Below are 27602 nucleotides of genomic sequence, written 5' to 3' on the forward strand. Positions count from 1 at the left end.
GGACTTTTTTCTGCTCTAAAATTCTTTTTGCATGTTATATTCCATACAAATTTTGGTGAATTATGAAGAAAACCCTAGTGGATCCTAGGGACAGATGGTAGCGATTTAGTGCAATCTGATTGGTCATGGTTTTCTTCAAAAGTTCTTAAGAGATTCCAAGCATTGATGAAGACCATAGGTAGTAAGAGAAACTATTAGTTATCCTAGTTAGCCTTTAAATCTCTTCCATTTTACTTATAGTTTGACTTCTAGGTTAATTATATTGCTTAGTTAGATTTTAACATTCACCATGTTACTCTCAAAGCTTGAGCTAACCTCACTCTCAAAGCTTGAGCCTCCCAACTCGCATCAACAATTCAAAATGTGAAACATCAAATAGAAAAGAAAAAAAAGGTCAATTGAAATAGTCATATGTTCAACTAGACCCATTCTACACATATGGTTCCACTTATGCACAACTTAATTGGGTAGGTATTTATACTGCATCCTAACCCAAAGTGGAAGCTGCTGGTTTGATGATGGTCATGTGATGCAGCCAGAGACCAGATAATAATGAAAAAACTGTAGGGTGCCATAAGAGGGTAGCTGCAATAAAAAAGGAATTGGTTAAATCATGCCAGATGGTTATTTGAGGCATAGGGTGAGTCACAGAGATCACAAATATATGCAGATTGTGAATATTGTTTATTTGTGAATGTGAAGATGAAGGCCAATTTAGTTCTGCAGCTTGTGTGGCTCAAGCCATCAACCAAGGACAAGATGGAGACGTGAGAACAAAATATGAAACAATTATTATTATTATTATTATTATTATTATTATTATTATTATTATTATTATTATTATTTTATTAAAATAAAATGGGAGTTGGATGGGGACGATCCGGTGTATTTATCTCTCCTAGGCATGATCATAGGGTCCTAAACTCCATTGAAGAATGTTCGATTTAGGATCGTGTTTGGATGAACAGATGGCCTCCTCTCCACTATATGGACGAATCTAATGGATGAATACGTCATTTTATTACCATCGAGGGCTAACGGATTAGATATCGTTTTCAAACGTCGTATCCGGACCGTCGGGATACGCTTCATTCGACAGTCATTCATATCTTGGTATTTAATCGTAATTCGATATCTATCGTGACTCAAATTTGGATCACATCGTTGGAAATAAAGATCCATCCTGCTGGAATGCCATTTTAATAATAAATAATTATTGAAATGATAGATTGTGCAGAATAAGTTGAATGAGTAAAATTGAATATGGCAACCATCAGAAGAGAGTGGGTGAAATAGCCATGACCAGTAGAGGTGCCACTGTCAGAAAGATGCAATTATTTAAGCAGATAGGGAAATTATATATGATTATTTAGTTGTACTCCAAAAAGAAGGATCTTCGGCTATCGATTAAATCAATTGCCAGTTTATTTGTACCAATTTTTCGTTGAGGTTTTTTTAGCATTTTTAATATCCAGTTCATAGTTCGTAGTCTGTAACTTCTAGTTACTGTTCCCATTTTCCAACAAAGTATCACCCAAGTAACGAAAGTCTTTGAAGACCAAAGCACTGGATCCACCGCCATGTATCCACTTCTTCAACCTCCAAGGCTTCAACAACAAGTGAAGAAGGGCCCAACTAGTGTATGCCTTTGCGAACGAGATGCTTCGTTGAATTTCTATAGAGAATAATTTTTTATATATCATACATGGTATAAAAAAATATATAATTTTATCTAATTGGATTATATAGTCATCACTTTTTAATATATATTTAATACATATAATTCTATTTTTTTATTTAAAATTTTGAATGACGAAAATATCTCTCATTTTCTGAAAAAATTACGATATTCTGTAGCCATATTATGATATTTTGCATTCAAATTATGACTTCTTACATACAGAATATCATAAAAAAAATATTTTTATTATTTAAAAATTTTATAAATTTTTAATGATGAAAATATCTTTCTCTTTTTATATCTTTTGAAAGAAAAATCATGACATCATGTGTGTAGAAAGTTATGATTTGACCGCATAATGTCATAATATAGTGACAGAATGTCACAATTTTTTTTAGAAGAGAAGAGATATTTTTGTTATTTAAAATTTTAAACGAAAAATATAATTGTAGATATTGAATACGTATTACAAAATGATGATTACATGCTCCAATACGATCGGACGGTGCATTTTACGCTAATTTTATTGCTCACAAAAATTTTCTCTTTCTACAAATGATTCCCACACCAACAATCCTATCATCACTTATATGAGACCCCATCATATCAAACTTAACAAAATCCATGGATGGAGGATCTGCCATGGCCTAGCTTTTGTAAGCCAACAGGGCTTGAGAACATGACAACCACCTTAAACAAAGATTGATGTCTAACTTCGTGCGCTAACTACAAATTAGTAACCACAAATCGGATTGGGATCCAAATTCTTTGCATCTTGATCTAACACTACTTTGCATTATGTGCCTATTTCATTCCAGCCTCAAAATGAGCAAGAAAAAAAAAAAAACAAAGTTATCCAACTGCCAAGATGATCCTTTCTCCTGTATTTTTGTTAACATTAGGGATGGTAATGGATTGGATATACATCAATCGGTCCACACCTATATCAATCCCAAAAATAAAAATTTCATATCCATACTCGTCCCATATTAACTTTGGATTGGATCGGATCAAGTAGAGATGCGGATCGGATTGGATCAGTTATATAAGATAGATTGATCAGATCGGATCCATATAAATAATATAAAATTATTATAATTTTGAAAAGATGATATATATGAAGATTGTATCGGATCGGAATGTATCATTATTTATATTTAATCTGAATTTATTTCAAATATTTTTTTTTAAAATTAATATCTATTTTATTCGGATCGAATCGAATCAGGTAATTGATGGATCGATTAAAATTATCATCTTTAATTAACATAAAGTACCGTTTCATTTAACGTTAATAGCTCTCTCCCTGTCTAATGCTCTACGTGTGTGCGAAGCGATCCATGAGCAACAGAATTTTGGGGTCGCATTGCTCGACCATCCCAAAATCCCTCTTAAATATATCCTAACATGTGGGGTCTCAAAGGGACGAACTTTTTTTTCCCACCAAAAAAAAAAAAAAAATGGGCGAACTTTTTTAGACAGTTTGTCGGAGCCTGCGGGCCACGACGGACTTGGGATTTGGGACCTATAGCTCAGCCTTTTATGGATTTTGCATGAGAAATAGCAATGAAGGCCACCTACTCTCATTGATCTCTCCTCCAACCTTTTCTCCTATTTCTTCCTTCTCTTCCCCCTCCCTCCTTGCGGACTCCCCAACGCCTCTTTCACCTTTCCCGTCCTGTAAATCTCTCTCTACTGCTTCTCTTGGATTCTTCTCGTCCATTCTTGGGATTTTTTTCGGTTTTGGGCGATGCAAATGGCGATTGGTTTCCATCCAAAGCCTGTTTTTTTCGGTATAGATCGTCCACAAACCTTTGCGCTGCTTTGTTCTCGCCGGAGGATCAGTGGTTCGGGGGTTTCTCGTCGACGGTTTAAAGGGCTTCGGCTTCGACCTTCCCGGGTTCCGGAAGTTAGGGTACTCTGCAGCTTGGAGGTGGGCCTCTCTTTTTGCTTTTTGCCTTTTGCCTTTTGCCCCCTGTTCTCTATGGATACTTATAATGCATAGATATGCTTTCTTGAAATCTTTCAATTCATCTGGATTTTCTGTTCATGTGACTCGGGGGAAGTGGGGAAGACCTGAAGGGATAATTTCCGCATTGTTTATCTTGGAAACGTCGAAAATTTATGTATTTTCCTCAAAAGTGATGTATAATTAATGAGGAAACTTTATGGATGTCGTTATGTTATGATTGAAGGGGACGCATCTGCTCGAGAATAAAAATTTGTTGGATATGTTTGTAAAGTTAAAGTTACTTATATGTAGCATGTGTGGTTATAAACATATTCTCAAACTTAAGGACTTGGAAGAGTTTACACACATACGTAATATACATACATCTATATATATTTATATACATACATCTATATGTATGTACGTATGTATGTATACACACACACACACATGCATCTATATGTATGTATACATACATATGTATGTATGTCTGTATGTGTGTGTGTGTATGTATATGCGCATATGTATGTATGTATTATCTATCTATCTATACGTATATACATACATATGACAGAGTTATCATAATGATTTAATCACTAATTGTGGCAACAAAACTGTTCCAACTGTTGGCCCGAAGCAGAGGGCCAGCATCGTGAGAAATAGTTGTTTCACTTAATTTAGCAAAATACTAGAACCATTTAACATTGTCATAATTGTTTCATCTCTAATTGTTTATTGTAGTAGTAAAACGGATAGTCGATAAACTAAAAGGGTGCTATTTTTTTGCTTTATAGGACACCATAACTAAAATCTCTTTGAAGGACCCATCGTGTGATTGCATGGGCGCTGACTAAGAGATGAGATGAAATCCTACAAATGCAGTTTTAGAATCCGAATAAACCTTCCGTACATATCGCAAGATGTTTTCACACATCATATACTGGGTTGGCTTAGAATGTTCATTTGTGCAAATTTGTCAAGTTTCAACTCAATGTTTTATTCTAAATAGCTTTGTTTCAGTTAGAGTAGCACAAGGTTTTTAGAAGCTGAGATATTGGTCTGGGTGGCCAAAACAGAGATGAACTGGGATTTTGGTTTATCTTGGCTGGTTTGCAATGTGGAGAAAACTTGAAAGAATTTAAATTTTCTAATATCTTGGCCAATAAGGTAAACCCAATATCAGCAAACCATATTTAGGCATTGATTTTGAAATTTCTTGACTAAAAATCTATTTAAAGAGGTCAAAAGGTGATTGAAAAATATTTATCAATGTGTTTATATTGTCCCAGCCTACCAGGTGGTATTTTTGGATCTATCAATTAACACTGGCTAAGATAATAGGGGCAGAGATTTTTTATATGTCGTATCTGGTGGCACCTGATACCAATACAAATGGAGACCTTAGCCAGGATACAGCTGAGATGAACCTTGGACCAGTATTTTGTTAGGATCAAGTCAATGTTGATGTCATTTGACCTGCATTATCCAATATGTTAACCCCCCCTATGACCCTATTGCATCTTTCAATCAATGGCTTAGAGAAGAAGAGTCAAAATGCATTTTAAAAGCCATGTAATATACGTAAAGTAGTCCTTAACACATTTTCAAATTCAGACTAGAAAGCATGGTCGCTATGGTCTCAGCTTGTGGTTTTAAAATACTCATTTAATTTCTCATGGTTACAGCCACAATGAAAAACAAGAAAAGAGATAATATCTATGTTTTTCTGAAAAGTAGTTTGGAAGGGGGGGATGAAGATGGCAGTTGACACTTGTGGAACTTGAGTTAGGTTGTTGAATAGCAATATGAATGTTTTGAAATCCCCTAGGACTGTTCTTAAGCTATCCAAGTATGTTGACCCAGCATAGACCATTTCTCGGAGGTGAAATTACAAAGCTACCCCATAATGCAAACTGCATGACCAAAGCATGCTGGAACCAAGTTGGATATTTGGGGGGGGGGGTGTCTAAAATTGCTATATATGGTTCTAAATTATCCAGATTTATTCCTGCTTAGTTGTGCAAATGAACTAATTTTAATTTTTGGAGGCTTTCATATTTTCTTTTTCCTAATCATTTTGACCAATGTATGCTGTCTCGGTACTGGAACCCATAGTGGTACCAATCTATTACTATGTTGGTACATTTGATACCCTGTTTCACATACCAGTATCATACAGTATGGTTGAGATGCACCGGTACTGACTGGTACAGCATTCCTTGATTTTGATCCTAATTTAATGCCCTAATTAGCAATGATTTCTTTTGAGTTGGTAGAAATTATGTGGCTCTCAACACTCTAAAAGTTGAAGGGAGTAATCAAGAAATGTTTGCTTTTAAAGGGTTAATTATACAATTTTTCTTAGAAATCTTGTTTGCTTAAGAAAAGCTCAAAGATCGAAGCTGTTAATATGAACCCAAGATTCAAGAGTTATGGAGAACTACAAACCTACGAGACCGGAAACAAGAACCTGGTCCTAGATACCAGAAGGCAGAGGCCTACTAGCCCAATTCTTATTGCTCTGTCCTCTTTCATTTAAAGTTTCCTTTCTTGTCCAAGTTTCTTATTGGTGTCATAATTAAAATATGAGCAATATGGAGGTTGCAGAGTTTCTTTTTTGCTTTTATATTAAAATATGTCCTTATTGTATTTAAGACTTGTACTTCAACAGCTGTAGTTGCACCTGAGTAGTTGTGCCTCTACATGAAAGGGGAACAGCCCATATTATGCCTTAGACTGGCTTTCTTCGTCAAGACTTATTACTGTATTTGATTAGTTATAAGTTTGAGATCATCTATCTGAAAAGGTTCTATTACCGGGATGGTAAAAAGAAATGGAAACAACTAAAAAACAGAGGACAGCTGATGCAAGCCAGATACAGGGAACACTCCAATATGCAATGCACACTGGTTAACTGATTTAAGACCCTAGTCGATCCACTTGTACTGATTAAAATAAAGCACAATAAATTAGATGCACACAGTAATTGATTAAATAATAAAACGCACAAACGGATATGAGGGCTGAACCAGAATATCTGCAGTTTTCTTTGTAAAAGGAAAAGAGCAACAATGTGCTTTGAGATCAATCCCATGTTGTTGCAAGAAAAGAGGCTAATATGCAATTAGTTTTTAGCAAATAAAATATCAGGGTTTTGGGGATTTCAAAGGGGCTATATAGGATAGATGGTTGTCTTGAAAGGCTACTGCTGCTAGAAACGACCATAAGTAGGTCAGATCCAGTTGGTCCTTTATGAGGTTGACTGCTGTGTCTAGGGGATAGGGTGGCTGGAGAGTAGATTATATTTAAGAAAAACAGAAATATCAAGGAATAATAAAAAGGAGAGGAGAGAGGAGAAATAGTAAAAGATAGATGGAAACAAGAAGAAGATGAGAAGAGAATGCTTGAATATGCAAGGCACATAGGTCAATTCTGATTTTAGACCCTGGTGATCAATTTTGTTCTGGTAAAAGTAAAGGAAGATAAATGAGATACATTCAGAAATTGATCAATCATAAAGCACCCATGTGAAGATAAAGGCTAAACTAGAATGCCTGCGGTTTTCTGCTTTAAAGGAAAAGACCATCAAATTCTTTTCAGATCAACCCCAAGTTTGTTGCAAGGAGAGGGGAGGATCTGCAATGTTTTTTAGCAAACAATTAATCAAGGTTTTGGGGTTTTCAGAAGGGGTTTTATGGGAGATGAGATGGCTGCCTTGAAGGCTTGCTGCTGCTAGGAACAGCCACAGGCAGGGCCATCTGCAGCAACAGGTTTTCAGTCTACTTGGTTGTTTAAGGAGGTGACTACTCTGGCTAGGGGAGTGGGTGGTTAAATATGTAGATTGTAATTAGGGAAAAGAGAAGCAGAATAAATGGGAGAGGATAGAAAGGAGAAGTAGAAAAGGATAGAGAGAAAGGAGAAGAAGATGGCAAGAGGCATACAGAAATCGGTCTTGCACCATTTTTGAGGGGCTACTCTTCCAAGGCCTCAAACCCCTTCATGCATCTTCCATTCAAGAGAATAAAGAGGAAATGTGCCCACAAGGAGGAACTGGAGAATATATTTGCAGGCTTTTGAATTAAGTGAGAAGTGCAGCTTCTAAGACAGATTGTGGTAAGAAAGGGCTTCATCCTATGACTGTTCGAGGCATAAGAACAATACACACTCTGTGAGGCACATGTGTATGTTTATCAGCAAGTTCACGCATGATGATATCTTTCCTGATAACATCATCCGTCTCTTTGGTACAAGGATCCTAATGTCAAAGAGTGGCTACCTTCACAGGGTATCATGTCAATGATCAAATACTAGTTAGTTACAAGCATGATCAAGTTGTAAATCACGGAAGGGTTTCCCAGCTAGGTATAATTCATGATAGTAAAGATTAAGACAAGTATTTAAGTACAGATGTCTGTGGGCTTGCTGGCCGTCCACTGGCGGAGCATGCACCATGCCAGCACAAGTGCTTTGCTGTGCCAAAATGAATAATTGAGTAAGAATTTAATATCCTTTTTAATTAAAAATATTAAAAAAATAATTAATTGGCGTTCCTCCAACCTATGCCATGTGTTAGTGATGGCTTTTGATGATTGTATATTCTTATATTTTTTTTTAAAAAAAAAATATAATTTCAAGCTACGGTATGCAAACTTTGACTATTTCAATTCATGACCCAAGGCAAACTTGATGGATACAAGCCTTTTTGCCTATCCTTTTAAGGTCAAACTTTTTGGGAAGCTAATACTATACATATGTATTGAATTATTTCTGGTGCCAAGAATCAATACAAGTTTTAAGCATGGTACTAGATTAGGCATTTGGGTCAGATGGAAAGAGTATTATGTTTTCTTTTATGCCAAGAAAAAGCCTTAGGGTTGGTTTGATTACTAACATGGTTGGTGATTGATTTATATTCCATATGGTTTAAGTACCTTGTTGCAGTCACGTAAATAGGAGTGGGGATGGCAATGGATACGGTTTGGGTCGGGTATTGTACTACCCATTTTCAAATCCGAACTTAATATCCTATATCTAAATCCTATCTGATACTCGATCGGATAAGAAAAGAGATACCCATCCCTATACCCAATGGATTCGGAGATATCCATGGGTAACCCATTTTCCCATACCCAACTCATATCCGCCCCATGTCTATCCCATACCTAAAAAAAATGAACAATCAAAATAATTTTATGCATATTATCAATCAAAACAAAATTACCAATTCAACATAGAACATAATTTATAAGTCCAGATTTATAAAAATCAAATATAGAAATAGAATTACAATTCAACATAGAACATATAAATAACTAAAATAATTTTATGCCTATTATCAAGCAAAACAGAATTACTAAAACAGAATTATAAACATATATATTCGGATATGGGTTCAGGTATTATCCATACCCGTAGGTTCGGATCGAGTTCGGATTCGGGTTTGGATAGAAAATAGTACTACCCATATCCTACCCATACCGGTGCTACAGTTTTCGGATTTTATCCAAATTCGAATCCAAATCCGGTCAAACCCTATTTTTCGGGTTTGACCGGGTTTGGATAGGGTGCATACCCATCGGGTCAGGTCGATTTGGCCATCCCTAAATAGGAGACTATCATTACGATTTAGTATGTTGAATCATGAATCAGTTAGTATGTTTTGAGAGATCCAAGTATCATCTTCTTTGATGTGCATATCAGGTCATATACTCCACCTTCCTTTTCTCTCTTTACTAGTTCCTTTTTGACTACCTTTCCGCATCACTTTATAGCCCTAGTATAGTATGGGGCTACATTTAGATTATAACAGAAATAAGCCCTTGTGAAGGATCCAAGCTTTTCATTACAAGTAAACCATCCAACAGAGTCAAAGCATGAGGATCAGCCATCCCAGAGAGGTTATATCTGTGGATATTTATACAGCTATATTATGCCCAAAGGGAAGTTATCTATCATGCTTCTATTACATGCAAGGTACATTTTCTAGGTACCAGGCCCCATAATGGTGCCATGCTGTTACTACGTCGGTATGTCCATTATGAGGGCTAGTTTGTTGTACCAAGTGTCGGTGCTTCCCCTATATCTCTTACCAGTACTAAACCAGTATGGTACGGTATGCCCCCTTTCATTCGGTTCAATATGGTGTGGCATACCTTGATTACATGTTACTTGACAAGTTTTCTCCTTTACTGGAAAGTTATATATGGACAATTTCTATGCTGCATATTTCTTAGAAAGCATATCAGTTATGGAAATATGATTAAACGTGTTATCCCCGTTAATGTTGTTAATTTGTTTCAGGTAACCTCTTAGGCCTATCATTGATAACATTAATTTCTAAATTATGCAGCATTTTCTAAATTTCTCCATTGTTCTGGTTGTTATGTGGAGACCAATAATATCTTTCTTTTAATAGATGCCGACCTTTTTTTTTTCCTCTCAGTTTTCAAATTTACTAATAGGAACTTGGAACCTATCACTTCTTAGAGAGTTTGTAATCGCACCTCAGCTGGTAATTGCATATTATTCTAATAGACTTATTTCCTGCTCTTTACTGCAATATGCCAATCAGGCAACCAAGGTATAGCCCACTTGGATCTTATAACCCAGGGGAGTTGGGATGTGGTAAAGTTATTATGAATGAAAGTTCCTTGTTTTTTTAATCTATTAGATTCTTCATACATCATTATGCTTGATCATTAGTATAGAGTAAGTGCGTATGACCCTAGATCAAATATTCAATCTGCTCGTATTCTAAACTATTGGAGAGGAAGGGTACTTCAAATTTGTTGTTCCAAATTGGTTCTATGGTCTTCCTCTATTCCCATTCTTTGCCAATTAAGTCCATAAATTATTCTAGATTGGGACTTTACACTAGGTTGACAGGATTCTATGTTAATTGTAACACAAAAAAAGCCTATTGTGCCTGTGCTCTTGAAGATTCATATATTTGATAAATTTTATCAATTTGACTTTTAAATAACTGGTTTTACAGGTATTACAAAATAAAATCCATAATATCCATTAACTCCAAAAAATGGTCTTATTGAGAATATGATAGATCTGCTTCATAATCACCTATTCTGTTAAGCTTTGACAACTCTCTGTTAGTCATATTAACTTCATGGCTTAATCTTTGCGCATGCTGCTTGACTTTTCAATATTTAGACATTATTTAACCTTTTTTTTGCAATTTCTGAATGCAAATGTCATATTATCCTTATAAGAATTATGATAGTTCAGTAACTCAGTTAAATGTCAAAGACATTGGCAACCTGGGGGTCATAAGTTTCAGTCAATTCTGCTAAAGATGGTGAATGAAGTGTCACATGGCTATACTTGTACACTTTTCATCTGATGAATTTTTATGTTTTGCATTATAGCTAGAGCATCCAGTAAGAAGGAGGTGTTCCCCTTTCCTAGAAAGTGCATTACTGCCTAGTGTGAATAATTTAACCTTGGATGAATGGAAGGCAGTACCAGATATCTGGAAAACAACAGCAGAAAAATATGGTGATCGGGTAGCGTTGGTGGATCCTTATCATGAACCACCGTCAAAGTTAACTTACAAGGAGGTTAGATATATCTCTTTTCTTCCATCATCAGAAAAGCTTCAAAAAATATTCATATCAGTTATCTGTTTATACATTTTCAATGATTCTACTCAAAATATCCCATGTATAACCTTCAGCTACTAGATGATAAAAATTAGGGATTCTGAAATGAATAATGCCCTTTAGATCCAAATTTCATTCAAATTAGATGTATTAATATCCAGTCTTCAGTTTGATTGATGCACATGAATTCTCTCAGGTACAATATGTTGTTCATCATAAAATTGATAGAGGCCAAAATTAAAGGCATGGAATAAGTTAGTAGCATGCTATGCATGTACTTGGTATACAAAGATAGAAACAAGAGTGGTCGCTTTCTTTCACAAATTTCTAAAGAATGTCTCTCATTGAACTGTATGGCTATTTTACAAGTCTCTCTCTCTCTCTCTCTCTCTCTCTCTCTTTGGTTGAGAGAAAGGGAGTGGGAAGCCCACCCTGAATTTAATTACCCAGGCTCAAACCTTAAATATGCACACTCTAAGATTTGAACCTGGAATCTCTGCCTTTTGTGCAGAGAGGTGCTGCCAGTGAGGCAAGCCCCAGTTCACATGGATGTTCTACTAGTCAACGTGGTATTAGAACTACAATAAGGTGGCATGGGGTGCAAACTTACAAATCAAGTATTAATTTTGTTTTTAACGTGTATTAGTAAAGATCCAATACTGCCAATTTGCTTCTAAGACTAGTGAACCATGGACTTCTTGTTAGAGTGATTATAAATGTCTCTACTATTTAATGTGTATAGACGCATTTACATACACATGCTTGACATGCATGGATACATAGACCCCCAGCCCCCACCCCAAAGCCACCAAAAAAAAAAAAAAAAAGACATAGGTAGGCGCATCATCCAGAAATGAGCTAAATGCCTAGTGAGTCTTGGCATACTGCTGTGCATTGGTTTATGGATGAATTATAAAGGTTAGAGACCTAATAACCTGCCCTAGTGATTCCTGTGGTCTGGAATAAAGTCACTTCAATACTTCATCAGATCGTGCAGATATGTGGATTGTGATTTTGATAGAGCTCTTTTTTCTTTTGTGCAATTGATTTTTCGCATTAACTGGTTATGATGATTAAATATCTTTCAAACACTTTTGTTGTAAGGGACCTAGAAAACAATGTTAAATGAACTCCCTAAAGTCAATACATTTCGAGACTTATCCCCCATATGAGAATGCACAAATTTCATTTCATGCCACTATATCAATAGCTCAATTTCTTACTTGGAAAAAATAACATACAAATAACATGTTGGAGGATCAATCTTTATTATAATGATGAACATACATCTATATTATTTCTTTATCCAACAAAATTCTTTAAAAAATCACTATCACTTGATTCTGGTAATCTAAATCCCGTTATTTCATAGTGGATTGGTTGTTGAAAATCTACCATATTGTCCTTAAAAATCTCAAGCACCCAAATCACATAGTGTAACCCATGATATTCTATACTGGTCTGAACCGGTTGGTACCATACTGTACCATACCGGCAGGGAACCGATTCAGTTCCGGTCAGTTTTTTCTGAAAATGGTCTGAATCGGACCGAACCGATCAGTTCGGTACGTTATCGGTCCGAACCATCCGATACCGGGCGGTTTGGTCCGGTACGGTGCGGTATGATACCGGTTCGGCTTGATTTTCTTTCTTTTTTTTTGCCGTTGGATGGAATTTTTTTTTGAATTTTTTATTGTCGGTACGGTCTGGTACAGTTCCGATCAGAAATCGGTATAGACCTCGATATCGATTTCTGAAACCTTGGTGTAACCGCTTATCTTAGGGGTGGCAATTTTTTTCAACTCGCTGGATACCTAACCTGAATGGGGCGGATTTTATCTGATTCGATTAAAATCTGATGCAGGTGTGGATTTTAGAAAAAAATCCGAAATGGGTTCGAGGCAGGCATGGATAATAGTATGCCCCACCCCGAATCCGACCAGATAGCCCTTAATATAAATATTCAAAAGTCCTAATGCCCTAATTCCATCATATTCATCTAAGCTTACCTATTCAACTGCTCCAAGCCTCCCACGGTCCCACCTAGAACCCTAGCCATTGTCTTCCCTATTCGGTTGGTGGAGGTAGAGGCGGCTAGCGGAGGCAAGTGGGGCGGGTGGAGCCGATGTGAGCGGTGGCAATGTGGGAGCCATGGCGGAAGGCCAGGAGGGTGGCGAGGTGGTGGGGGTTGGGGGCTTTGACGAGGGGACGAAGGTCTAGGGCCTGGAGGACCATCAATTGCGTGACGGAGGAGAGGAGGTGGCTCTTCAGCCGTCGTTGACGTCTAAGCTTCCCTCTTCGGCCGAACGAAACCCTAGCCATTGTCTAAGTGAGGAGGAGAGGAGGTGGCTCCGAAATCAAAGGAAAGATGGAAAAAGTAAAAGGTAAGACTTTTTCCCACCCGATTGAGCTTCGACTGACAAAACCCTAGTAAGCGTCCCTCTTTGATCGAATATATATATATATTAGGCTTTTTGCTTCCTTTTCTTTCTCTTTTTTGGATATCCGTAGGGAAGGAGAGCCAAGAGATTGGAGGGTTTCTTAGATTCCGATGGGGTGGGGTCTTGTTTTTATTAGAAGGGAAGGGTTTTGGGTAACCTAACCTGATCCGACCCAACCTAAGATGGATATGAGGTGGGTATAGGTTTGGTTTTTTTCCTAGTGGGGTGGGTATGGGGATTGGTCAACCCGACCCATACTTGACGCATTGCCACCTCTATCTTATCTTGCACTACGAAGCTTGGTCATCAATGTCTTGATGGTTGAAACATGGTACACATGGATCCCTCGAGTCAGGGAACATGCCATCATCACATTATCAACATGGCTTATCTTGGTAATGTGGATTTAACATAACATGCTTTCAAATCAGTTTATATGCCTGAATGATGGTGAACTCTTCTTCAATACCTAAAAATAGTTATCATCATCTTGCAGTGACAATGTGTGGGGTTCAAACAAGTAAATCATCAAAATGTATCCCTGGCCATAATTTCTAGGAGTAGAGATCTGGAACCTCACTTCTTTCATGGTTGTTCATGACGAATTTTCAACCAAGCATCTGCTTATCATAGGTATCTGATACCATAATAGGAATCACATGCTTATATGTGTAAACAAATATAGCATTTGAAATAGACTATATCTAATGTAAGTTTAAAGAAAATATGTTATACATAAAACCATGATATAGTCCTATAGTGTCACCTACTCTAATATTAATATATGCACACATTCTTAGGCATAGGTTCACAAATATCTAGACTCATAATAAAGCCGAGTGTAGACTAACATTCATAGTACTTGTATTGTGACCCATGTCGGTCATGTACTAGGTTGATATGGTATAGTATGTAGGGATGACATTGGGTTGGGTTCGGGATGGATTTCTAACTACTCAAACTCAAATCCAAATATCCAATAAACTATCCAAACTCAGCCCAAACACTATCAGGACTGGGATTTTTTTTTTTGCCCAAACCTGCCTCAATTGGGTATTGGATAATTCGGGTTCATCCGGTTGGAACCCAATTGAGTCACATTGAGCATTTTTTTCATTCTGTTGACTCTAAAGCCGTACTACCATTCCATAAATAATACCTGCTTTAAACAAATAAAATTCAACAACACTTAGTTCAACAGCACTTAGTTGTATGTTCAATTACAATAAAATTCAAACCGTCTTAAGCAAATAGAATTCAACAATGCTAAGTTCAACAATACTTAGTTCCATATTCAGTCAAAATAAAATTCAAACGTAATGCAAATTTAACAGACCAAGACATTCAACAACAACACTTAGTTCCAACACATCTGAAGTAAATAAAAACATAAACATAATTTAAAAGCACATCTAAGTTCTAAGTTATAAAAAGACTTAAACAACAATTCTCGATCAATCCTTAGTTGTAACATCATTCTTCACCCAATCTACCTACAAACAATTAATCATTGTTAGTGATGATTGATTATAATGGTCGTTAAGAATAGAATTCATTGAAAAAATTACTATAAACAACTAATACTTGAGCTGCTGTCTTCCAGTACAAAATCCTCAAAAATACGACAAATCTTCTCTTGCTCTCCTTTGGAAAGTGTAGTACTAGTACCTATACAAAATAGAAATCAATTTACATAAACAATCATCACATCAAATAAAGAAATTCAATTAAAGAAAAGTAATAGCATACAATACATGAAAATACCTCTATCCAACCAATTGCCACCACAAACCAGGGCTTTCACAGTTTCAAGGTGTAATTGACTGTGGTTTGGAGTCAACAACCTCCTGCCAGAGCTGAAAGTAGATTCAGAAGCCACGGTGGACACAATGATGCCAAACAATCTTTAGCCATCTTTTGCAATGTTGGGTACTTAGATCTATTTATTTTCCACCAAAGCTAGACATCAAAATCAGGAGACCGAGGTATTTCATCCTCCTCCAGATAGTGATCCAATTCAATTTTCATCGAAGTGCTTTTGGCATTCTTCTTTCTCTACACATACAAATCAAAATCAGCCAATTGTAAATTCATAGGTCCATGATCACTTTGCATCAAACTGGAGTCTTTCTCATGTTGCCTTTCCATATTAGCCCTGAAGTGATACCCATTAAGCAATTCATAACACACTTCATGTAACTTCTCAATCATGTTAGTAGCCATATCCTTGTAAATTTTGCTAAAATAATACTCAATCAAGGGCATTTTGAATCTCGAACCTAAATTTGTAGCAACCCCCATCAAAACATGGATCTCATCCCAATATTTGTTGAATTTAATCAACATTTCCTTAGCCATTTTCTCAATCACTTCAAAAGGAGACTCAAGCCACTTAAGCAACTCTAATCTCACATCACAAATTCTTGGAAAATACAAATTAGCTGTAGGAAATTTGGTACCAGAAAACATCTCGGTCACTGTATAAAATAATTTCAATCTATGATAAACTTCCTGACCAAGTACCTAATCATTGTCACTTGGACAACATTTAAATCTTGTCTCACATTGTTTCAGCCTAACAAAAACGTCTTTATACATCAAAGCAATCTTCAACATTAAGAAAGTTGAGTTCCACTTAGTTGAACAGTCAAGACCCATTTTTTTGGTACAATTAACTTGTATTTAGCGAGCCATTTCTTCAACCTTTTCACACCTCTTAGGTGATGTTGCCCAATACTCCACACCAAGGTTTTTCGTACCAGTACCGGTGGGCATTCCGATCGACCAGCTGACAGTGCGGTCCGGTATGGTTTCGTATCAGATCGGACCGACGCGAACCGAAACAAGGAAAGGAAGAAAATCGGGAGGAGGAAAAGAGAGAAAGAGAAAGAAATAGAGAGAGAGGGAGGAAGAAAGAAAAGGAGGGAGGGGAAGGAGTCGGATGGCCTTCGACCGTCTGTCGTAGCCGCCGGGTGGTGCAATCCACGCGCGCGGTGCCGCAGGCGTGAAACAAGGCCGACGCCCTTGTTTCACGGGTTTTTTTAAAAAACAAAAACTTAAGTGAAGCCGGCAGTTTGCCGGCTTCACTATTTAATAGGTTTTTTAAAAAAAAATTCAAAAAATGAAGCCCGCAATCCGATTGCCGGCTTCATCGATTTTTTTAAAAAAAAATCTTTTAAACAATGAAGTCGGCAAATGGTTTGCCGGCTTCACTATTAATCTCCGTTTTTAAAAAAGAGCCACGCGTGAACAGGGACGACCGCCCCTGTTCCATGAGTGCGACGTTGCCCGTGCCGCTTTCGCCTCTCGATGGCCACGGCGGCCACCCAGAGTTTTTCGGTGGCCTCTCCGCTGTCCCGTCCTCTCATCTCCGGTGGTCTCCTTCCCCCCTCTTTCTCATTCTTGCTCATTGCGGCAGTCCCGTCGGACGAACCAAGCCGCGGTGGCTTCTGCCACTCTCCAACGGCTGCAGAGGGCCACCGATGGCATCCTCCTCTCTCTCCCTCTCCTCTCTCTGCCTCTGTTTCCCTCTCTTTCTTCCTCGGCATCGGCGTGTGCCGTTTTCTCCATCGGTCCAGTTCGGCATGCTCCGAATTGTCCGATTCGAGATGATTCTGAGAATCTTGCTCTACACTATCATGAATATTTTCTATCCCTTAATCATCTCTAAATGAACCTTCACAAATTCAATATGTAAGCACAACAATGCATTTGTAAGAATCTACCAGACAATAACGAAGTACTAAGCTGCAACTTATCCTTCAGAACATCAACACATATATAATATATTAAAATACTAAAATAGTTCAGGCCAGGTTCGGGTTGGGTATTGGATCAGGTGCATAACTACCCAGTCCCAACCCAAACCCAAAGTTAAGCATTCGGGTTTTATCCAAACTAGGCCCAAACCCAGTCAACATATTGACTACCCAACCCAATCGGGTCGGGTTGGGTTAGGTACCCGCGGGTTTGGGTTTTGTTGGCATCTTTAATAGTACTGTGCCAGTACATGGTATATTTGGCCATATTGGTCATGTACCGATACCCCAAAAATGCAATTTTTATTTTTTATTTTTTCCTGTTGGGTTTTTAAAGTTTTTCTAAAGCAGTTGAACTCAAATCTAGGGCTCCTTCTATATCTTTCTTTTTAATTAACAATGGGTTTCCAGATTACATCTCAATGTTTAACTTGTGGAAACAGAAGAAACACACTAAAATGTTGGAAATGCAAGCTGGTTGCTCCTCTCCTTTCCATATATGATTGAATCAAATCAAGGAAAATAGAGGGTGGATCCTTAAGAATGAACTAGACGACCCAAGAAGATAGCAGACTTATGGAAATGGCAAATTCGCAACAAGCTGTCACACGAGATCAGATTGATCATGAAATCAATTAGGATGTCTTACTATTTTTCCATGCTACCCGAGAAAGCTAGCAACCTAGTGAATCTTGCAATTCGAAGTCTTTGGAGAAATAAGAGCTGCCATATATGGAACCTAGCAATGCTGCCTTTGGAAATACGAGAACTGCCGTATATAGCTATAGGGAACTTCAGAACCAAATCCAAATCATGGGCTATCATTGGAATGAAACTTGTGCTATCAAAGGAAAACAGAAACAAAAATATATTGAGGGAAATTGATTTAAATCCTTCCTTGTTTTGATACGCATTTCCATTCTCAAGCCGGAGTCCGAGGCAATTAGCATTGAGAAGGAAAGAAATCCATCTCAGCACCGGCTGTATGTGGCAACTCTCCACCTAGAAATCAAATCACAGGAATATACGATCATGCTCTCAAAATCGTTGAGATTGGGTGATTGAGATCAGATTGAATCTTCAGTCCTATGTATACACACTCACAAAAAGGAATTCTAGAAATAAAAAGAATTTGGAAAAATTTACTTAAACACCCTCTCAAGTTCCGCTTAGTTTCACTCTGTACCCTCGATTTTAAAAAGTTGCAAACTTGTCCCTGAAGTTTACTAAGTGGTTCAAAGTGGTCCTGAGCTCCATCAATGCCCAGTTGTGAGGAGTCCGTCAGCTTGGACAATTTTGTCCTTAACAATGTTAACTATTTTCTTTGAGGATGCCTCAAAGAAAAGCCCTAATTCATTCTGCCCCCTCTACTCCACTCTACCCGCTCCATTGTACTCTGCCCCCTTTGGGACCCTCTCCTGTGCTTGTGTTCGATGTGTTCCTCATCAATCGCCATGCCTTCCCATTAACCATTAACCATTATGCCTCCCCATGCGCTGGCTCCCTCCTTTTTGCTCTATGCTTCCCCATCCACTATGCCTCCCCACCATCCATTGTGCCTTCCTGTTCTCTATGCTCTTCTGTCCTCTATGAAGGATTGAATTCAAAGGTTAGGAAGGTAAACTCTTGTGCTTAATTTCTCTATTTCGGAATAAATTGCATCTACTATCTAAGGTCATTGTTTTAGGCAGTGTAGAAAGGCTTTTAGTACTGCTCTCTAGGATGAGATTACAAAGGAAATATATTCCTTTAACTGATTCAAAATTTAGGATCTGATTAGGGTTGCTGCAATGGCTGTTGTAGTGGAGGCCAAAGATTCTTTTAGATTGTCAGATTCTCTCATTGAGGACATAAAACATTGTTAAACTATCCCCATATTGTAGTACTCTTAAAAAATTATGTTGCATGATTTTGGCTCAATGGATATAGATTCATGCATTGGGAACCTTTATTATGGTCCTCCTTGTGTTTACCATACGTTCATGAACATTCCTGTTCCAACCATCCTTCAAGTCATCTTCTCCCTTCTTAGATGTTTCTATTTGTGCCAAGCTTAAGTTCTAGTTTCTCTCTTTCCAAGTTGGAACCAAAGCCTATTCTGGCAAGGAATAGCATCACTCTGTTCCAACCATTGCTTTTGTCGTAGTCTCCCTCTACTTACCAATTTCTAATCAAATCTTATTCTGTTAATGAATAAGCTTTACTCTATCCTAGTGTATAAATTGAGACCCTTGGCATCATCTTGTTCTCATTATCATAAACCCATGGTCATAGTCACCCAACTTTAAACCTTGCAAAAGAGTTCCTCTAAACTCTTCTCGTTTTTGTTCTACTTTAATTAGACTACAACATGAGAAAGAGTTGCAGAAAGGCAGCTCTCACCATTGATTGCCTACCAGAGGACCTCCTTATTGAGGTCATTGCTCATGTCACTTTAGCATCCATGATGCCAGTCCGTGATATCATTAGCCTGAGAGAATCATGCAAGAGATTCTACAAAGCATCAAAGGCGAGGAAGGCCGGGCAGTGAATGTCGGTCGACAAAGAATGGATGCTGTAGGTGCAATAAAGAGGGATACTTTGCTTTGCTTCGGAGCTGTGCAAAGAGTGGTAATATACAAGCCAACTACATCCATGGATTGGTAAGTTATTGCCCTCTAATTTCATTTCTAATATCATTCCATTAGCAATTTTAAATAGAAATAACCAAACTTGGATTTGTTCAGTTTCAATAAACAATCAAGAAAAGCCCATTGATTCGTATCCACCAACTAGGATGTCATGTGTGGTTTAGTCCCAAGCCATGCATGGGTCAAACAATGGATAATTTGTGTTTCTTGTTTTAGATTTGGCAGCAGATCCCACTCTTGCACGTCCATGAAGTTGATGCATGCATCACCTCATACTGAAGTTATTACCGAAGCTCATGGAGTATATTTTAACGTATAACACTAGCAAAAGTGATGATATAACCACAAATAACTTGTCAAAGATTTGGTAGATCTTGAATCCTGCCAATGGAAATTGTCTGGTAGAAGACTGACCAATGCCTCTTTGTCCTTAATTTGGATTATTTAGATGCTTAAATATGATTCTATCATGACATATGCAAAATTATGTGGTTATAATTTTTCTCTAAAAAATTATACTCTAAGCAATGATTTGTTAATATATCATCATTAGTTACTCCCTGTATTATTTATTTGACAATCTTATTGTGGGCATAGTTTGATCATCCTTCCTTCTCTTGGTTTTCCTTAGGAACTAGTTTACAACCAAAGAGACATGAACTTAGGACTACGCTATCTTAAGAGGGCAATGGCCGGTGGTCATTGTGCTGCAAGCCTATTCAATTGGTATCTTCTTCCAGGACCCTGCTACAGGGTACCTTAGTATGGAACTATTAAATGTGTTTACTGCAATCGAAATTTCCAACACCTCTGTGATCCCTGAGTCTAAAAGATCTAGCAAGCGCCATATCATGAGGTGCTGGAGAGAGACAACATTTGTTTTGAGGAAAATCACCATGGAGAAGTGGTCCTTGAAGCGAAGTTTGCCATGCACAAATCAGTTCTGTGGAAAGGTTGAAAAGATTGGAAAATGAATGAATTGTGGGATGAGGAAGAAATGCATAGGAGCTTCTGCAATTAGCTGTGTAGATGGACATAGGAGTACAATAAGCTTTTTGAGGGGATATAGGTTATAGAAGATTGCAAAGTTGTATAAGCTATTTGAGTACAATAATTGCTTCAATATGTTATTCTATCTTTATGAGGTTTCAGTCAGTTGTATAGGCTGTAGAGAAAATATGCAGTGGTATACTGGGAATTTATTGACATTTATTGAACTTGACAGGTTCTAAGTGGTGCTAATGTAAACTTGAGGGGGTGTGTCTGCCCAAACTTTAATTTACCTAAAATGCATTGCATTTAAGATTACCGGTACATGAGTTCTATTGACTTCTCTCAAAATACAAGATAGTTGGCCAACCAAGGTTCGTTGTCTTGATGCTGAGCCCCATACCGGTGCCAACTTATTACTGTGTCGGTACAGAGCTGATTCGGCCTACTGAGTATCGGTATGCCTATTGTATCACATACTAGTACCGAATCGGTATGGTATTGTATGCCCCGTATTGTCCGATTCGGTACGGTACAGTAAATCTTGGTGCCAACCCATTATAAAGAACTTCCTAGCTCTCTGCTCTGTTACAAAGAAATTCTTAACCCTCTAATGCATCGTAGGGAACTTCTTAACCCTCTAATGCATTGTAGGGAACTTCCTAACCCTCTAATGCTGTCACACCCTCGATCCAAGATTTGGATCATGATAACCATCGCGTACTCATGGAAAACTCTCTCCATAAGTATGCAAGGCATTCCAAATACGATGCTAATGCATCACAACAGAATTCATTTAATTAACTAAAAGTTAATAATCACTTAACAAATTCAACTTATAAATATATTTGAAAGCCTTTACGTCAAATAAATTTTATTGATTTATCAACTAATAACAAGATATCTAGGTCTAAATAATGTTGATATTGCTGAATCTCGCTTCTAATCTCACTCTCGAGTGGTACCCATATCCGAAACTAAGTATATGAATATGAAAAAAAAAAGAGAGGGTAATGAGTTTGACAGTCTAGTAAGCGATGAACATTTTAACTAGATAAATCCAGCAATAATAGTATACTAAAAATAAGCATATAAGATACATTAATTCAAAATCCAATTCATATATACAATACTTTCCAAATAATAAGCATGCGGATACATTCCTTTCACAATTCAAATTTTGTTCATAAATCAATTTTTCTCAAAACATCACATGCATCTTGATAACCATGAACTAAATCAAAGTACCAGTACACAATCCCCACACCCAAAGTATCAAATTATTAATATTTAACTATCTCACTAGCAGGATATTGTGTTACCAATGCCTAACTCCCACTAGTAAGATATTGAAGTACCAGCATCTACCGTCCCACTCACAGGATATCATAGTACCAGCATTTAACTCCCACTAGCAGAGTTCGATACATAATCAGATTGCGAGTCAAGATCCATCTCAAATCGAAACACTTTTCTCAAAGACATTCATATTTCAAATCGAATAATTCATAAAAAATCATATGACATTGAAATTAATCAAGTACAATCCATATCAAATTCAACAGTTTGATCATAAATTATTTAATATTCTAAAGAAAGGCATTTTTAGTAATTTCATAAATCATGAATATTTTAATATATAAAATATTTATAATTTATCAATAAATCTAGAAAAAATGGAGCATTACTTATCTTGCAAGTGAAACTAACCAATTAATCAAATTAATTTTGAGAATTTTTCTCAGAACTCGTCACCACTACATCGAAAATTTGTGCTTCTTGTTGTGTAAGAGCACAGACTCTTCCTTGGATCCGAAATTTCAAACTTTCATTTTTTTGTTGTTCAATTATTGAAACAGATTGATTTTTTATTTTTTGTGAGCATTCAGCTATTTTGTGACCTTTCTGACAGCAACCAAAGCATGCACTAGTGTTCCAAAGATAATTTTTTATCATGGGCTCTATCACATTTGAAACACATGGTACCATCAGAAGATTCAGAGTTATCACTTATTGATCTCTTATTCGCACCCTCGGTATTTCTATTACTCTTCTCCTGGGATTCGTTTGACCTATTTCTCTCCTTTTGATTTCTTTCCCTTTTAGCATGTTTCTCATTGACTTTCTTTTCGTTTATCAATACTTTATTCACTATATCTGCAGAAATAGTTAATTCATATGGCACCACTTGCCTTCTAATTATTGTCCTCAGTCACATCTCAAATTTATGCATCCAATCAGGTTCATCCTCGGCCAATCTTGGAACAAATATGGTAGGCTCCATAAATTTAGTTTCATATTCTGCAACCATCATATTCCTTTGTTTCAAATAAATAAATTCCTGCTCTTTCTGAGCCCTTATATTTCGAAAAAAATATTGGTCATACAATGCCCTTCAGAATCTCTCTCAGATGAGTTGTTCCCCATCTTATTCATATTTATGTTCCAGTCTCTACCACCAATTGAACGTCTCATCTTGCAACATGTACGATACATACAAGATCTTTCATCATCATAGCATCTCATAATAATAAATGCTTACTCCATCTCCATAAGCCTATTCTTAACTTTCAAAGATTCCATCATTCCTTTGAAAGTTGGTGGGCCAAGTTCTTAAATTCTGTAATATTACTTCATTGCTCTTGTTGCTCTCCATATTCTTGTCGTGGCGGTGTTTATTGTTGTACACTTGTACTTGCCGTTATTTGCAATAATTGTTGCTGCAACTATAGTCATGATTGCATCAAGCCAACTAGTGTCTGCATTATTTGGGCCATACTTGATTCTTGCTGCTCCCATTGGGTGTTCTTGACAGAATCGATGACTCCCTCTTGCTGGGGTGTGCCATAACTTGTTGAGTGTTACACTATTGCTATCTTGCTGGTTTGATGCTTCCCTACTAGCACCTCAAGCGGCCCTTTTTATCCGACGTGGAGCCATCTGCACGTACAATGGTTGACAAATCCAACTAATCCTGAAATTCTCCTTCAAACATAATATCCAAATCATATTTTTATCAAAATTTAATTATAATTATTTTAAGAATAAAAATCTTAAATTTCGAAATCCTCATAGGACTGGTCATGCAGTAGCCTTGACATTCCAGTTGGTTCGATCTAGGGCAGTCAATTGATCAACTATAAATCAAGGGTCATGCTAGGATGTTAGAATTTAATCAATGGTGAAATCTTAGGATGTTCGGTCCGATCAAGATGGGGGCCGGCAGGTTGTCCAACAATCAACGGTCAAGATCCTCTCACCAGAGTCTATCAAAGTTATTAAAAGATCTTTCTAAGATCTAGATAATCTTAAAAGAGAGACAATCTAGAGGGAGATACTTTTAGAGAGAGAAACTTGTAAAGAGAGAGTAAAATTTTCTAGAGAAAGAAACTATTCTAGAGAGAGAAAGTAGGAAAGAGAAAAGGGAGAATTTGGGGAAAGAGAGAGGAAGAGAAGAGAAAGAAAACCTCTCTTTTCTTTTTCTTCCTCCCTATGGTTCCTTGACAAAATAGGAGACCTTGGGTTGCCCTTCTTTTCCGAAAGAGGGGAGAGCATCAGCTACCGATGGCCATGGCTATGGAAATGGGCCACGATGGTGCAGCAGGTGGTATCCCATCTGACAATCGGTGATAATGAATGGCACCAGAAAAGGAAGAAAAAATTATGGCAAAAATAGGGGAACAAAGCACACTTTTCTCGATTAAATCTGGCGAATCGCCTACAGAAATCAAACTCCATGGACTAACGAAGATGGGGAGGAGGATTCACTTAAGGATTGAAGGATCCTTACCTTTTTTTCTGCCCGTGTTTGGTTGCGATCTTTGATGAACTCGAGAAGAGGAAGATGGGTCCTTCCCAATGACGACTAAAGGCTCATGGTGGTGGGTTTCCGATGAGACTTGATTTCTTTAATAGAGGTGGAGGGAAGTTCAGCTTCTCCCCGGCTTCGATTTCCATTGGGAAATCGGGAAGAAGAAGACTCCTGATCGGAGTCTTTTTTATCTCTTTATTTGTTTTTGTGGTGCTTTAAAAACATGCAAACCTTTTTTAGGGTCCAATTTTTGGTGATTGGGCCAGTCAAGTGGACCATATCCAATTTGTTAATAAGCCGGGTATTATAAACACATTATAGAGAATTTCCCAAATTATCTTCTCCTACATCATGAGACTAGCCGAAAGACAAGAAACCCCTAGCCATCAACCATGAGACCAGCATACAATACGTGAGACGTTTTTTGTTAGCTTTGCAGATCCAGAGCTCAGTCTCTAGCTTCTTGTTGCATTGGAGAAGCTTATTGATGATCTTATTGCACGCAGAAGAAGGATGGTGCCATGAGAAATACCTACATCCCTGTTCACCTATAATAGCAAAGGATTGAACGAGCTTCAAACTTGACTTTAAGCTTAGAAGTTGGAGCATCCATGGAAGCTCACAGGCAAAATAAGTTTACTTCGTTCAATAAACCTCCATAGAAGCATCAATTGGGGTTTGCCATCATCCATGATGTCCTAAGGAGGGCCCTTCTTCCATAATAGCAGAACCAAAACGAAGAGAAGGTGGTGCCTGAGACATGGTTAAAGAGGAATCAAACATTGGGCTTGAATGGCCTGGTTCCATAGAAAAGAGTGTATGCCCACCCAAGCTAAAATCGAACTTCTCTTGGTGCCAAAAAAGTAACACCCATGGGGAGTCTACCAACGTTAGGATAATTCGGTCCTAAAGGGCTCATGTGATTAGAAGATGATGGAATCCCATGAGCCCACTTAAATGGAGATGGATCGTAGGCAGGGACGGATCCAGGATTAGAATCTAGGGGGGGCTGAAGTACATAGTCATACTTATATTGAAAATTATATATAGTACTTATATGAGGAAAGCTGACAAATTTTAATATGTATTTCAATAATAATAATATCTGAAACCGAAAAGTCTTACATTCATCCCAAACAAAATAATTACTATTATATATATAAAAAAATCATCACTATGAAATTTACCTTAAGAGATCATCGTAGTTGTGCACGACGCTCTTTTAGATCATAAATTCATTAATAATGGATTCTGTATTAAATTTTTCTGCAGTCCTTCTCTTAATGTAGGTAATCAAGTAATCTGCAAGAAAATCGTCTTCCATCTTATTTCGAAGTTTATTTTTAACAATCTTCGTAGCTGAAAATGATCGCTCAGTTGTTGCAGTTGAAACTGGAAGAGTTAATACCAAACGAATCAAGCGATCAATCAAATGGTAAACAATAGATCTTTTCTGTTTTTTTCAATCCTTGACAAAGTTCAGAAATTATTGATAACTGCTTCAACTCTAGATGATGAGGGACATCAAGCTCATAATGTTGTGCCTGTATTCTCAAATGTAGCTTTTCTTGTACAGTAAAATCATCAGGATAAAATTTATTTACTAGCTCACAAATATGGTCGACATTAAGTGACTTGTAATTGTCTCTTGGATCCAAACTTGAGCTAACAGTAAGTAGCTCCATTGTATTTTTAGTGAATCTATTATTAAGCTCTTGCCATTGAGTATCAATAGTAGCAATAAATAAGTTTACCCGATAATGATGCTCAAATGAAATAGGATCCTGTTGTTGACGAGCTAGCCTCCTAATGATATAAGGAGCACTCATGTTAGGAATATCAATCTCATGTTTCTCACAAAATGATTTCACTTCTTGAAAAAAATTTTCCCAACATGATTCTCTCATTCTTTGGATCAAAGTTTTAGAAGTAGAGACCAAAGTAATGGCATTCAAGATATCTTGAGATTTACATTGCAAGGCTTGACACAAATCATGAGTAATTGACATGATATCTCTCATAAGATGCAATGTAAAGACAAACTCAAAAGATGTCATGGCATTATAAGCAAACTCTGCATCACCTCGTTGTGAATAATTACCTTCTGTCATAATAATTTGAAAGACAGAGCAAGTTCCATCAAACATCAGTAATAACCTTTCAATAGATGCCAAATGGGAATCCCATCGCATATCTCCAGCTCGTTGTAATTTTCCAATTTGATGAATCCCACTACCTGTTTCAACCTCACTATTGGCAATTAAATTTGAAATGTTAGTAGTATGAGCAGCTCTAAGTTGATCGTGCCTTTTGGAAGAACTACGAACAATATTGACAATAAATGTCAAATTAGAAAAGAACTGATGAACATGGCTAACTTCTCTAGCTGCTGCAATTAATGCCAATTGCAAACGATGAGCAAAACAATGAATATAATATGCATAAGAGCATTCTTTCAAAGTCAATGCTTGTAGTCCATGCCACTCACCCCACATATTACTTGCTCCTTCATATTCTTGACCTCGAATATTGAGAATATTGAGAGCATGGCGAGAAAAAATAGATGCTATCGCATTTTTTTAATGTTAATGCTGTAGTGTCTGACACATGAATAAGATCAAAGAATCTTTCTTGCACATAGCCTTCTTTGTCAACAAATCTCAAAACAATGGCCATCTGTTCTCTTTGGGATTCATCTCCAGCTTCATCAATAATAAAACAGAA

General features: G+C 37.2%; 1 protein-coding gene across 1 annotated transcript in view; it reads left to right on the forward strand.

The window, feature by feature from the left end:
• Positions 1-3200: 3200 nt before the first annotated feature.
• LOC105032403 (probable acyl-activating enzyme 16, chloroplastic) overlaps positions 3201-27602 on the forward strand; it is a 123042-nt gene continuing 98640 nt past the window's right edge. The window contains exons 1-2 of the mRNA XM_010906849.4: positions 3201-3614; positions 11015-11206. Coding sequence (XP_010905151.2) covers positions 3432-3614; positions 11015-11206 — 375 coding nt within the window. The 5' untranslated portion in view covers positions 3201-3431. The remainder of the gene's footprint in view (positions 3615-11014; positions 11207-27602) is intronic.

Source organism: Elaeis guineensis, chromosome 8, assembly GCF_000442705.2.
Source record: "Elaeis guineensis isolate ETL-2024a chromosome 8, EG11, whole genome shotgun sequence".
NCBI lineage: Eukaryota > Viridiplantae > Streptophyta > Magnoliopsida > Arecales > Arecaceae > Elaeis > Elaeis guineensis.